Source organism: Protopterus annectens, chromosome 16.part0 (genome assembly GCF_019279795.1).
Source record: "Protopterus annectens isolate FY-2018-M chromosome 16.part0, PAN1.0, whole genome shotgun sequence".
NCBI lineage: Eukaryota > Metazoa > Chordata > Ceratodontiformes > Protopteridae > Protopterus > Protopterus annectens.
Window position 1 is genome coordinate 519,207,046 of NC_056750.1, and position 13,858 is coordinate 519,220,903.

The 13,858-nt window shown below is 43.3% G+C and overlaps 1 protein-coding gene across 1 annotated transcript in view; it reads left to right on the forward strand.

Moving 5' to 3' along the window:
* SPTAN1 (spectrin alpha, non-erythrocytic 1) overlaps positions 1-13,215 on the forward strand; it is a gene marked incomplete in the record, with an annotated part of 2,849,969 nt that extends 2,836,754 nt beyond the window's left edge. Inside the window, 1 exon segment of the mRNA XM_044058813.1 lies at positions 12,920-13,215. Within this exon segment, the coding sequence (XP_043914748.1) occupies positions 12,920-13,045 (126 nt within the window).
* Between the last annotated feature and the right edge of the window lie 643 nt (positions 13,216-13,858).

Below are 13,858 nucleotides of genomic sequence, written 5' to 3' on the forward strand. Positions count from 1 at the left end.
CACATCTTGTACCCTGCCAGCAAGATGTATTCCTGGGAGCAAGCTTGAACACAAACTTCCCAGATGGCTTCTCTCACGCCAGAAAAACAAGTTCATTTGACAACCTACTTCAAACTACTGGCTACAAAGACCCAGGTATTTGCAAGAAAAATACTGCAAGCCCTGGGGTTCATGTCCTCCTGCATTCTACTAATTCCATATGCAAGACTGCATATGAGGAAACTATAGTGGTATCTAAAAAGCCTATAGTGTCAGCATTCTCAGGATCTAGAAGCAATGCTGCCTGTCATTCCTTGTCTACAGATAGAGTTTCTTTGGTGGGCAGATGCCTGTCACCAAAACAAGGGACTGCCATAGACGCATCAGACTATGCATGGGGGGGGCTCACTTGGCAGGGAAGTGCATTCAGGGCAAATGAAACCCAAGTCAAATGCACCTGCACATCAATCAGAAAGAAATGTTAGCTGTACAAAATGCCTTGACAGCCTTCAAGGACCACATCCTTCCAGGAAAATTAATGGTAAAGACGGACAACTCCACTGTTATGTGGTACATAAACAAGCAGGGGGGAACCCACTCATACCCTCTCTGCAGAATAGCCATGGATCTGTGGAACACAGCCTTGAGCTACCAAGTCCACCTACCGGCTCAATTCATGCCAGGAAAGCTAAACACACTTGCAGGCGATCTAAGTAGAAATCTCATGGACCCACACGATTGGAAACTGGAACCAAAGACATTCAACATGTTGATAAATGGGGGAGCCCAGAGATGGACCTGTTTGCATCCCCCTAGAACTACCAATTGGACAAATTCTGCACAAGGACTCCCCACAAACAAGCTTGGAAAGTGATTGCCCTGTCCTTCACCTGGAAAAATCAGTTTATGCATTTCCTCCTCTGCCTCTCCTCTCCAAGGTACTACTAAAGATAAAACAGGACAAACCAAGGATGATACTGATTGCACCAGACTGGCCACGCCAACACTGGTACCCCGTCTTGCGCAGTATGTCACTGCTGGTACCATGGCACCTGCCTCAGACCCCTACCCTGCTGTCCTAGCAGGAGGGCCAGATTCTGCACCCTCAGATTCAAACCCTGAACCTGGCAGCCTGGCTAATTACCTAATCTCTCCGTTACCATCCCTCAGTAAACAAGTGTTGGATGTCATTCTGGAGGCAAGGAGGCCTAGTACTAGAAAATCTTATGCTGAAAAATGGAAAAGATTCTGTTCCTGGAACCAAACTCAGGGGATGGGCAAAGCGGCTCCCAATTTACCTCGGATTCTTCAATACTTAACTGTGATGCTTCACAAGGGCCTTTACTTTTCCTCCATCAAAATTCATGCCTCAGCCATTTCAGCTCATTACAACACAGAACCACCCCTCTTCTCTCATCCACTGCTCAAGCAGTTCCTCAGAGGGGCCAAAAACTTAAGACCACCCAGGAGAGCCCCAACTCCAGCCTGGGACCTTAACTTTGTAATGGAAAAACTCACTCTACCTGCTTTTGACCCAGCTAGAAGTGCAGAGTTGAAATTCCTTTCTTGGAAAACAGCCTTCCTTTTAGCCATCACTTCAGCAAGAAGGGTGTCTGAATTACAGGCCCTTATGGCAGTGGAGCCTTTCATCATCTTTCATGCGGACAGGGTGTCCCTCAGGACAAATCCCTCCTTCATGCCCAAGGTAGTATCCAGTGTGGCTCTTAATCAGTCCATTCATTTGCTAACCTTCTTTTCTAATCCAGCAAACAAAGGGGAACATATACTGCACTCCTTAGATGTGCACAGACAACTTAGATTTTACTTGGACAGGACTAAACCTCTCAGGAAATCTGAACAGCTGCTTGTGGCATTTGCTGCAGGGGCAGAGGGGAAGGCCATTTCAAAGCAAACCATTTCTAAATGGGTAGGCCATTGCATTCATTTCTGCTATACGCACCATGGAAAATCTGCCCCACATTGGATAAGACCACATTCAACCAGGGCTGCGTCTACCTCTGCAGCCTTTCTCAGAGGTGTCCCTACCAGGGACATCCTAGAAGCTGCTACCTGAAGTTCTGTACATACTTTCACCAAGCATTACCATTTGCCAATTTTTCTCTAAATCCAGAGCTGGGTTTGCCACTGCAGTCTTTCAGGGCCCTATAGCTGGTCCTAATGCTATCTAATTTCCTCCTCTCATCCTTGGCTTTGGGAATCTACTCAAATGTGATGACTGCAACAGTGAATACACTCGAACAGCTACAATTATGTTAAGTGTACACAACTGTACTTTCTTTCTTACCTGGCATAATTTTTCTCTAAGGGACTCTCATATTCTTCTATTAAGATTCCTGCCTCATCCATATCTGACTCTGCAGCCCCCTCTTTTTAAAACCCACAGTAAAACAATTTCTTAATGGCTTCAGTCCACTTAACACCACTTATGAGGGCCTCTGTCCCATACCGGGACCTAAATATTGTACTAGAAAAACTTCCTTTACTTCCTTTGCAGTTCTTTAGACATAAATTTACCACAAGGAAAAAGATCTTCCTAGTGGCTATCAGTTCAGCCACAGCGAACTTTGTCAAGTTTCATGAAGACAGAGTCTTCCTGAGAACCAACCCCCTCCTTTATGCATAAGGTGGTCACTGAAGTTAGTCTATACCAGGCAGTACATTTATTAGTGTTCTTTCCTGTACCAGAGAACAAAAGGATCATTCCCTAGATGTACATAGGCTGCTCTGGTTTTACCTGCCCAAAAGTTAAGGACTTCAGAAAATCTGGCCAGTTGTTTGTAGCCTTTGCAACCACAAATGAGGAAAAGCTGTTATAACTACTTCCAAGTGCTTTATAATTGAGTTGCAGTAGGGTGCCTAAGCAGATCAGGACACATTCCACAAGAGCCACTGCAGAGGCAGCAACCCAGTCATCCATGCATACCTTCTCCAAACATTACAGTTTCTCCTCTGTATGGCCAGAGCTAGCTTCACCACTGCAGTCCTGCCACAACTTTGCCAACCACCCCTGGGCACTGTGCAGCTTCCATAGCCATCAGACTTTTTCTGTGCCTCATCCCTCATAGAGCTAGTTTGTAATTAAGCCAAATGCATCTTATTTATTGACTTTTGTATAACCTTTTGCTGTAATAAGAAAGTGTTATCTTTCTGGCATAGTAGGACCCTATTCTGCAAGAAGATTGGCAGCTTTATTGCTTGTGTTTAGGTCCAGGAAAGCTGCAGTGCTTTAACTGTCTGCTTACAAATTCTTACCAAGCACTGTAGCCCAGATATTGAGTAGGTCCATGGCTGGCCTTGCTAGGGAGAACCTGAGTGAAACACTGTCTTAAGCCACCACCCTTTCTTAGCCTGATTGCTTGGGTATGAAAAAAAATATAAGAACTTGCTGGCCAAGACTGGCAATGGGAGGACGGAGTGTTAGACAGGAATCTGTTGCATCTCTTGTCTGCAGGGGTGTCTCAGGCAACAGTTACATTTATGCACCTGCCAGAGGATTGGCATGAATTCTAGAGGGTGCTTCTTTTCAGTGCAAATGGAAAGTTGCAGGGAAATTGCCCATCTTATAAAACTGTTCGAGTCAAGAATGCAGGGATATTCAGAACAGTATGAGGACCCACTTATTAACATGCTGTCAGGGTTGTGGAGTTACTGTGCCGATGTTCATCGTGTTACCCTGCTGCAGTCATCACACTTGGGTTATCTTCTCGTCAGGTGGTCCCGCAGTCGGCCTGAATTCCAAAGTTTTGGTCCGGCATCGGTTGCTGTCGCTTCTTCCCTGACGTCAGTGCGTCAGGGGTATATATGATGCATCCGACACCATTTTCTTCAGTCTTTCTTGCCACGCGGTTCCCAAAGCAGAAGCAGTTCGCAAGTGCCGGTCGCCCGACTCCTGATATTTTCGAAGTCGAATTTCAGATCTGAAGTCTTCAGTAAGGCTAAGTACCCCGTTGGGGAAACTTTTCTTGCCTCAGACCGATGTCAGAAAAAGTTAACAATTGTATTTCTTGTGGGAAGCAAATACCTCATAAGGATTTTCATTCTTATTGTATACCTTGCTTAGGCCCAGACCACGGCGTCACTGGTTGTCGCTTTTGTGCTAGGTTCAATAAGCGTACTATACTAGGGGTTGGGAGGGTGGCCTAATGGTTAAGGTGTTTGCCTTACAAACACAAGGTGCAGGGTTTGAGTCTCACAAGGGATAATTGGCTAGGCTTAAAATGGCTCGCAAGGGCAGTTAGCTTAGTACTGATCTATGAATCTATGAATCTATAAAAAGACGCTTTGATTTCGCACTACACTACTTCGGTAGAAAATTTAACTATACTATGCCGTCGGAGCAACTACCGGCGTGCACAAAAAACACAAGGATAAGGACTGGCAGCCTAGACCCAAGCCAGACTCCGAGACCTCGGCTGGGCCAGTCTCCAGTTCACTGGTTTTCAGTGAGGCTCCTACGCAGCCCCTGGCTACCGCAGAATTGGAACCCGAGACCGCTTCGGAGCTTTTGGCGGAGAGTGCTAGGCCGACGCAGCCATTTTCTTTATCCCCTACCGACGTCATTGCAGAAAGAGATGTCGGTGCTGCAGAAACACCTTCGGTTTCTGAAGGTGTCTTCAGACCGATGACGCTCACTATAAAAACGTATCCTAAGCTCAAGACTCCTATTAAACCAAAAAAGACTGCACTTCAGTCTCCAGTTCAAGGCCCCATGCCTAAGAAACAGATGCTTAAAATGGCTGAAGATTTGATCTCTTTAATCAGGGGTTTCCAACCCCCCCTCGACAAAAGGCCTAGACAAAAGGAAGATTATGCCTCCTCTGACCAAGTGTCTATTTCCTCAGGCTCCTCTGAGGACCAAGATTACTCCTTTACCCCTTATGAAGATTCTGATGCTGAGGATTCCATTCCCTCAGCTTCTCCCCCTGCAGACTATTCCTTTGGGGAAACTTTACACACTATGAGGGAACATTTTCACTGGGAAGGCCAGGACTACTCTGACTCAAAGAAAAGGCTCAGATAATTTCTTTTACTCCCCCAGCACAGACCTCTTGCTATCCCCCCTGTTTTAGACATTGTGGATGATGTTTACTTAGAATCTAGTTTAAATCCAGATTCTCTGCCTCCTGCTCCAGCCAAACCAGACAGATATTGTAGATTGCCTGACTCCCACAAATTCCTTTATAAAAGCCCTGTTGCTGACCCAGAGACCATCTCCCAGAGTCCAAAGGGGGCTAAGGCTTCTATGGCGAAAAATCCTGTACCCTCTGAAAGGGACTCCAGAGCACTAGACAGGTGGGGGAAAAAGGTTTACACCTCAGCCACTCTAGCTATGAGAGCACTAAATTGTCAATTTCACATGCTAAAATACCAGCAATTTCTAAATGTCTCAAATAAGACAAAAAATGAGCACACTCCCTCAACAATCTGAATTGAAAGAAATGCAGGATCTGTTGCATGCAGCTGAACAAGTGGGCAAACATACTTTACAATGTGGATTTGATTCTTTGGTGGCTTCCTGTAGAGCAGCTGTTACTGGGTCTGTTATACGTAGGCATGCTTGGTTAAAGGAACAAACTCTGCCTGATCATGTTAAAGCAAAGCTTCTAGATGCCCCCTTATAGCAGGATGTCCTATTTGGAGTTAAAGCAGAAGTAGTCTTAAAGAAAATGGAGGATAAGGCGAAATCTATGCAGACGGTCAAAGATTTTCTACAGGTTCAGCCCCCTCGCTTCATCAGAAATTGACCAACAAAAAATTGGTCCTTTCCAGCTACTGACAGACCACAGAGGCGTAAATACAGACGCCCAAGAGGCAGAGGACAACCACAAACCCACTACAAACCTCGACAATGGGGCACTGCAACACAGAAGGGAGGAGAAGACAGGCCCCAAACTACTAGAAGGCAAACTCAATGACTTAAACCTCATATGGCCAAGCAAGACTGTAGTAAGAATCTTTGTGTTCAACATCTTTGTATCCTGTATAGGAAGGGTTAAAATGATAAACTGCATTGTGTGCAAAGAAATAAGCTAAAATGAGTTGTTTTTCTTGTAAGGAATTTGCTGACCAGAAAGGAATGCACAGATGCTACTTTGGTCCAGGCACAGGCCTATCTTGGGACTGACCTCTGACCAAGGAGGAGTGCATAGATGTTACCTTGATGTAGGCACCAACTTATCTTGTGTCTGACTTTTTTACCATCTAAGGCTCCAGTGAGTGAATTTATAGCCTTGACTAAAATTCCTTGTCTAGTAACCAGCTGCTGTGTATGCACAAAAGAGGGTATAAAAACCCATGTAAAGTGTGTAGAAATTAGACTGCTGACAACCAGGAACTGTGGCAAGTCTCCATGCATGTAAAATAAACTCTTAATAATATTATCCCTCATTTTGGGCTACCCACACGCATCTATTCTGATAACGGCACACATTTTGTAAACCAAGTTATTCAAAAGCTGGCTGCCGTTTTTCAGATTGACTTAAAACATCACTGTGCCTACCACCCACAGTCAGCAGGGTTGGTTGAACGCCATAATGGCATTCTCAAAGGCAAGTTACGTAAACTCATGGCCGAGACACATCAGTCTTGCATAAACTGCTTACCTCTGGCACTCCTGTCCATGCGTACCACTCCCACTTCAAAAGGGGTCACACCATTTGAACTACTATATGGGAGACCTTATTACGTCCCGCAGTGACAAGGTCTTTTGCCTGCGGAACGTGAGGGGGGTGAAGAGATAGCAGATTACATGAGGAAAATGCTGACAAAAACTAACACTTCTCTAACGAATGATTATTTTTCAGATCAGAACAACAGGATCCTGGAAGTGAAGGCTGGCGAGTGGGTGTGGATTAAAATTGTTAAAAGAAAAACGTGGGCCTCTCCAAAGTGGGAAGGTCCATACCAGGTTTTGATTTCGACACCCACAGCAGTTCGAATAAAGGAGCGAACATCTTGGATCCACCTGACACATTGCAAGATTGTCAGGAAATTTGAGTTGGAAAAGAATTTGAGTTCCCCTGAGGAACACTGATTAGTAGTAATCCTGTTTTTGTATGAACTTTTCTGACTGTTGTAGCAATGCAGGAAAATATCGGAAGGGGACAGCCTTTCCCACAAAGGCATTGTAGAATAATTTTGTTATTAGTGATTGTAAGTGTTGTTTTTCTGTTGTGGCCATTTTTATTTTCACACGAAACTAGCCAAACAAAGAGAGATGAAAATACAGCTTGGCATCCACCTTTTAACACGTATCAGGCTATTAAATATGCATATGCTTTGTCTTTTAATGTTTCAAATTGTTGGATATGCACAGCTATCCCGACTGTACATGGTGGTCTGATGTTAGGTACAGTCCCTTTGGGGGCAAATGATACATGGACCAATTTACTATTTGAAACTTCGGAGGTAGCCGTAAGGACAAAATAGCATTACCCCTCATGGGTCGTCAGAATGGAACTGTATGTTTCAGAGATCTGGAAAAATTAAGGTTGGATGGAGTCAATGTAATGTAACCATAATTCATAACTGTACATTAGATGGGCACTGTGCAACAAGTTTCAAGCCTATAAGAGTGCTTATTAATAGTACAGGGCTTATTACTGTCACAAGTTTTGTTGAAAAAATGTTATCTGTGTATGATCTTTTGTTTAAAGGGATACAAGACAAAGGAAATCATTCTATTCCAGTAAATATCACTCTTAAAGTAAATGACTGTTATTTTGTCTGTGGTAAAAAAGCATACAAATGGTTACCAAGGAATTGGTCAGGCAGTTGTTTTTGGGTTATTTGGCACCAGCTATAAGACATTCATTTACTCTTCCCCAAGGTAAAATCTGAAATGTACGTGCTGTGAATAAACCTGTTAATCCGTAGGTAATATTGATGCATCCTGGATCTATCATCACGATTTGGCCCACAGTAGCAGCAAGGGACTGTCACACATGGACTTGGGCGATGATGTCATTTCTTGGGCTGGTATTCTTCCAGCCTATGGGACAGTAAAATCTATTTGGGAGCTCAGAAAACTGTCAAAACTGTTAGAAACTCTGAGCAATGCAACTTTTTCTGCGCTAGAGTTGGCGACGGATGAGCTAACTGCAATGAGGACTGTAGTGTTGCAGAATCGGATGGCGCTCGATTTCACCCTAGCGGCGAAAGGAGGTACTTGCGCTCTTATCCAGGAGGAGTGTTGTTCTTTCATTCCTAACAATGAGCACGATATAGACAGTCATTTGGAGATCTTACAACAAGTTTCTGAACTTACAAAACCAGGACAAAATCCATTGACTGACTTTTTCCAGAATTGGTTTGGAAATTGGGGAACAGTATTTATGAATGTCTTAATTGCTGTATGTGTTGGTGCCATTATATTCCTACTGTTGGGTTGTTGTTGCATTCCTTGCATCCGAATGATAATATCAAGTGTATTGTCTGCCAATGCAACTAAAGCTTATTATTCTGAATATACAGAAAATGAATCGTGTTAAAACCTGTATGAATAAAATGTATTACTGGGGATACAAAGTGTTGTGAGGGGGGAAATGTAGTAAGAATCTTTGTGTTCAACATCTTTGTATCCTGTATAGGAAGGGTTAAAATGATAAACTGCATTGTGTGCAAAGAAATAAGCTAAAATGAGTTGTTTTTCTTGTAAGGAATTTGCTGACCAGAAAGGAATGCACAGATGCTACTTTGGTCCAGGCACAGGCCTATCTTGGGACTGACCTCTGACCAAGGAGGAGTGCATAGATGTTACCTTGATGTAGGCACCAACTTATCTTGTGTCTGACTTTTTTACCATCTAAGGCTCCAGTGAGTGAATTTATAGCCTTGACTAAAATTCCTTGTCTAGTAACCAGCTGCTGTGTATGCACAAAAGAGGGTATAAAAACCCATGTAAAGTGTGTAAAAATTAGACTGCTGACAACCAAGAACTGTGGCAAGTCTCCATGCATGTAAAATAAACTCTTTTTTGGCCTACCTTTTTTGCTGCGTGATTCTTCCAGTATATGTTAAGAGTATTAAAAATCTTTTGACAAAGACTCTCTTGGCAGCTCCCTTGGGTGGAAAATTAGCACTTTTTTCAGACAACTGGCACATCGTCACAAAGGACAAATGGGTCCTAGACATAATTTCACAAAGATACAAATTCCATTTCCACACCTTGCCAACGAAAAGAGGAATGCCAAACTTGCCACAAAATCAATGGGCAGAGGCACAAAAACAAATTGCAGCTCTCATGGACATGAGAGCCATTCAACTGGTACCTACATGGGAGCAAGGCCAAGGATTTTACTCAAGACTCTTTCTAGTCCCCAGAAAGGACAATGCCTGGAGACCAATTCTGGACCTTTCAATTCTAAACACATTCTTACAAGTACCCAAATTCAAGATGCTAACACTACAGCAGCTTCTTCCCATGTTGGGCAAGAAAGCATGGCTAGTAACGTTGGACCTCAAGGAGGCATACCTGCATGTCCCTATCAGACAAAATTGCAGAAGATACCTCCGTTTCATTGCAGGTTCAACCCATTACCAATTCTCTGCACTGCCCTTTGGCTTATCCACTGCGCCCCAGGGTTTTCACAAAATGCCTGGCACCAGTAATTGCATACTGCAGGCAAAGAGGAATTCAAATATACCCATACCTGGACGACTGCCTCATCCAAGCAGAAAGCAAGGACACCCTCTTACAACATCTGGCTTTTGTAAAACATCTTCTAAGTTGCCAAGGGTACACAGTAAACGAAAAGAAATCAAAACTAGTACCCTCACAAAATATGACATTCCTGGGTGCCAGCTTGAATACAATGGCCCAGAAGGCTTATCTGACGTCAGACAAACAACTACAACTGACTCAATATTTCAAAACAATGGCAACAAAAACCCAACTCCCTGCAAGAAAAATTCTGCAGGCCTTGGGCTTCATGGCATCTTGCATACTACTAATACCATTTGCAAAGCTGCATATGAGGAAATTACAGTGGTACCTAAAAAGCGTATGGTCTCAACATAGCCACAGCTTGGACACAATGATATCTCTCATTCCCTGCCTTCAACAAGAGTTTCTATGGTGGTCACAGGCATGTCACCTCAACAAGGGTCAGCCTTTCACCTTGCCCCCAGCCAGGCAAACTATGACAACAGATGCATCGGACTATGCCTGGGGGCACACATGGCAGGACAGTGCGTTCAAGGCATATGGACTGCAGATCAAAGGAATCTGCACATCAATCAAAAAGAGATGCTAGCTGTACAGAATGCTCTGACAGCCTTCAAGAACCTCTTACATCCAGGACAGCTTACAATAAGGACGGACAACACCACAGTAATGTGGTACATAAACAAGGGGGTACACACTCCTACCCTCTATGCAGGCAAGCAATGACCTTGTGAAACACAGCACTGGCTTACCAAGTTCAGCTACAAGCTCAGTTCCTGCCAGGAAAAAAGAACACATTGGCAGACTACCTCAGCAGAAACATCATGGATCCCCACGAGTGGAAACTGGATCCACAAGTATTTGCAGTGATAACTCAAAAATGGGGCCACCCAGACATAGACCTGTTTGCCATCCCCCAAAACTATCAGCTTACAAAATTTTGTACAAGGACACTTCACCATCAAGCTTGGAAAGTGGACGCACTCTCATTCAGTTGGAAAAACCTGACAGTATATGCCTTCCCTCCATTGCTCCTTCTCTCAAAGGTGCTTCTGAAAGTCAGAAAGGAGAGACCACGAATGATACTCATAGCCCCAGACTGGCCACGCCAGCACTGGTACCCACTATTAAGGAATATGGCCCAGGGCCCACCTTGGATTTTACCAAAAATTGCCCATTTGCTCACACAGCAAGACAATCAGATTCTACACAGCCAGCTCAAAACCTTAAATTTGGCTGCATGGCAAATCACCTAAGCATCCAGCCAGCTCCTCTTCCTCAAGCAGTTATGGATGTTATTCTGGAAGCTATGAGGCCCAGCACCAGGAAGGCCTACTCAGACAAATGGAAAAGGTTTTGCGCCTGGAACCAAGCTAAAGGCCAAAATACCCTTCAGCCTCAGATTCTACAGTATTTAACTGAGATGTTGCACAAAGGACTTTCTTTTTCATCCATTAAAATCCACGCCTCAGCTATTTCAGCCTACTACACCACGGATCCACCCTTATTTTCACATCCACTTCTAAAGGCAGTTCCTCAGAGGGGCAAAAAACATTAGGCCCCCCAGGAGAGCACCTATACCAACCTGGGACCTCAACTTTGTTCTGGAAAAACTTACGCTACCTCCCTTTGAACCAGCTTTCTCTGCTGATCTAAAGTTTATATCATGGAAGACTGCCCTGCTGCTAGCAATAACTTCAGCCAGAAGAGTCTCAGAGCTTCAGGCACTAATGGCAGTGGAACCTTTCCTCATTTTCCATCAAGACAGAGTTTCTCTATGAACTAATCCTTCCTTCATGCCTAAGGTGGTATCTAGTGTGGCTTTAAATCAAACCATTCACTTACCCACCCTCTTTCCAAATCCACAGAACAAAGGAGAAAGACTCCTGCATTCCTTGGACATTCACAGGCAACTTCGTTACTACTTGGATGAAACTAAGGTTTTCAGAAAACCTGACTAGCTCTTTGTATCCTATGCTGCAGCTTCACAAGGGAAGGCTATATCAAAACAGACCATTTCCAACTGGATAGGACATTGCATTCGTTTTTGCTATACCCATCATGGAAAACCAGTTCCTGCTACCATAAGGCCCCACTCTACCAGGGCAGCAGCTACATCTACAGCCTTCCTCAGGGGGGTGCCAACCAAGGATATTTTGGAAGCTGCAACTTGGAGTTCAGTACACACCTTCACCAAACACTACCACTTACCACTTTACTCTAAGACTAGAGCTGGCTTCACCACTGCAGTTCTGCAGGGACGCCTGGCCTCCTCTAACCCTCTTTGACTCCTCCTCCCATCCTTGGGATTCTACCCAAGTGTGATGACTGCAGCAGGGTAACACGATGAACATAGTACAATTATCTACCTACCATAAATGTAGATGTTTCAGTGTACACCCTGCTGCAGTCCAGGTTACCCTCCCTCCATCCCCTCTGACTAACTAAATCTTTACAATACCTTTCTGATGTATTTGCTTATAGCTGGAGGGATGTTGTGTTTGTGCTAAATGTATTAGATTGGTACTAATTACTGACCACCTTTTTGGGGGTACCTGACATCTGGGGCAAGAATAACTGAAGAAAATGGCGTCGGATGCATCATATATACCCCTGGCGCACTGACGTCAGGGAAGAAGCGACAGCAACCGACGCCGGACCAAGACTTTGGAATTCAGGCCGACTGTGGGACCGCCTGACTATAAGATAACCCAAGTGTGATGACTGCAGCAGGGTGTACACTCGAACATCTACATTTATGGTAGGTACAAAACTGTACTTTCTAAGAAACAGGCTGTATATTTGGCAGGACCTACTGCAAAATCCCTCTGACAACTTGTAAATGTGACAAGTATTTTCTCTCACATATTTTAGACTGTATATTGTCTAGGACTCCAGTGCTCTATTCAGTTGATAAAAATATTTTAGACTGCATATTGTCTACGGCTCGTAGATGTGATAAATATTTTCTCTTGCATATTTTAGACTGTATATTGTCTATGACTCCAGTGCTCTATTCAGTTGATAAAAATATTGTAAATGAAGCTGTCTCTTGCTTTAAATAATTTCTTCTCCAAATTTATTTGGTATGAGAAAAGTTGTTGTAGTACAGCATGAATTCAAGGCACTTTGGCATCTTGATTTTCTTTTGCAAAGTTGTAGTGTTGAGTGTCAAGGATTATACCCCATTTGCTGTATTTCTTAGCCTTTTGTCACTAGTTATTTCTGCTTACAAGTTTCTCTTGTTTCTTCTAGAACCTCACGAGGGAACAGGCAGATTACTGCATTTCACACATGAAACCGTACACAGACAGCAAAGGCAGAGAGCTTCCTTCTTGTTATGATTATGTGGAATTCACACGTTCACTGTTTGTGAACTGACCAAAGGACAGTTTTAAAAATCTAGCAGCTCTGCATGTTTGAACTTGAGCCATCTTTGCTTTCATAATGTAACCATAAGTAAACTGTGATCTGTAACTTTTCATTGCTTAGAATTGTAACACTACACATATTTACAGTATGTTGAAATAAAATGTTACCGATTCAGTCAACAATCTTGCTTCATTTGCCTGCTGTAGATTATATAAACACTTAATTCAATGAAATAAAACAGTACCTGCCTTGGCTATTTTGAGTAGGTAGTATTCATGGGTACAGTCAGAACATTTACTCTGAATTTTTACCATGGTAAGGGAGTTCGTCTTTCTCTGATCATTTTCATCCAAGGGTAAAGGTAAAACAAAGCATTTCATGATGTAGAAGTGCCAAATGATAACTCAGACTACACACACAGTAATTGGAAGTTAGGCTTGAACCGAGTAAACCAAGTGACACATTACTTGAGTATTATGAATATTCATTATTTCTAAGAAAGGAATGCAAAGCACTGCATTTATGGGAAGATATTTTTGTTTCTTATTGTCTGGCGTGGTGACTAGTCTTTGGCATACTGTTAACCAAGTGTTTTGAATATCCTACTGCAAGAGAGTGGCTTGTGTAACAATGAGTTTTCAGTTGTAAAATGATATATCCATTTCCAGTGACAAAAGACTGAGTTCACATTCCATTTAGAAATGCCAGGGTCACATCACTGCCATTGTGGCTTGTGTGCGTGTCAGTGTTGACATTTTTTTTTTTTTGTTTTGAGAGATTTCTCCCTTCACGTTTTTCAAACTGTGGAGTTAGTATATATAA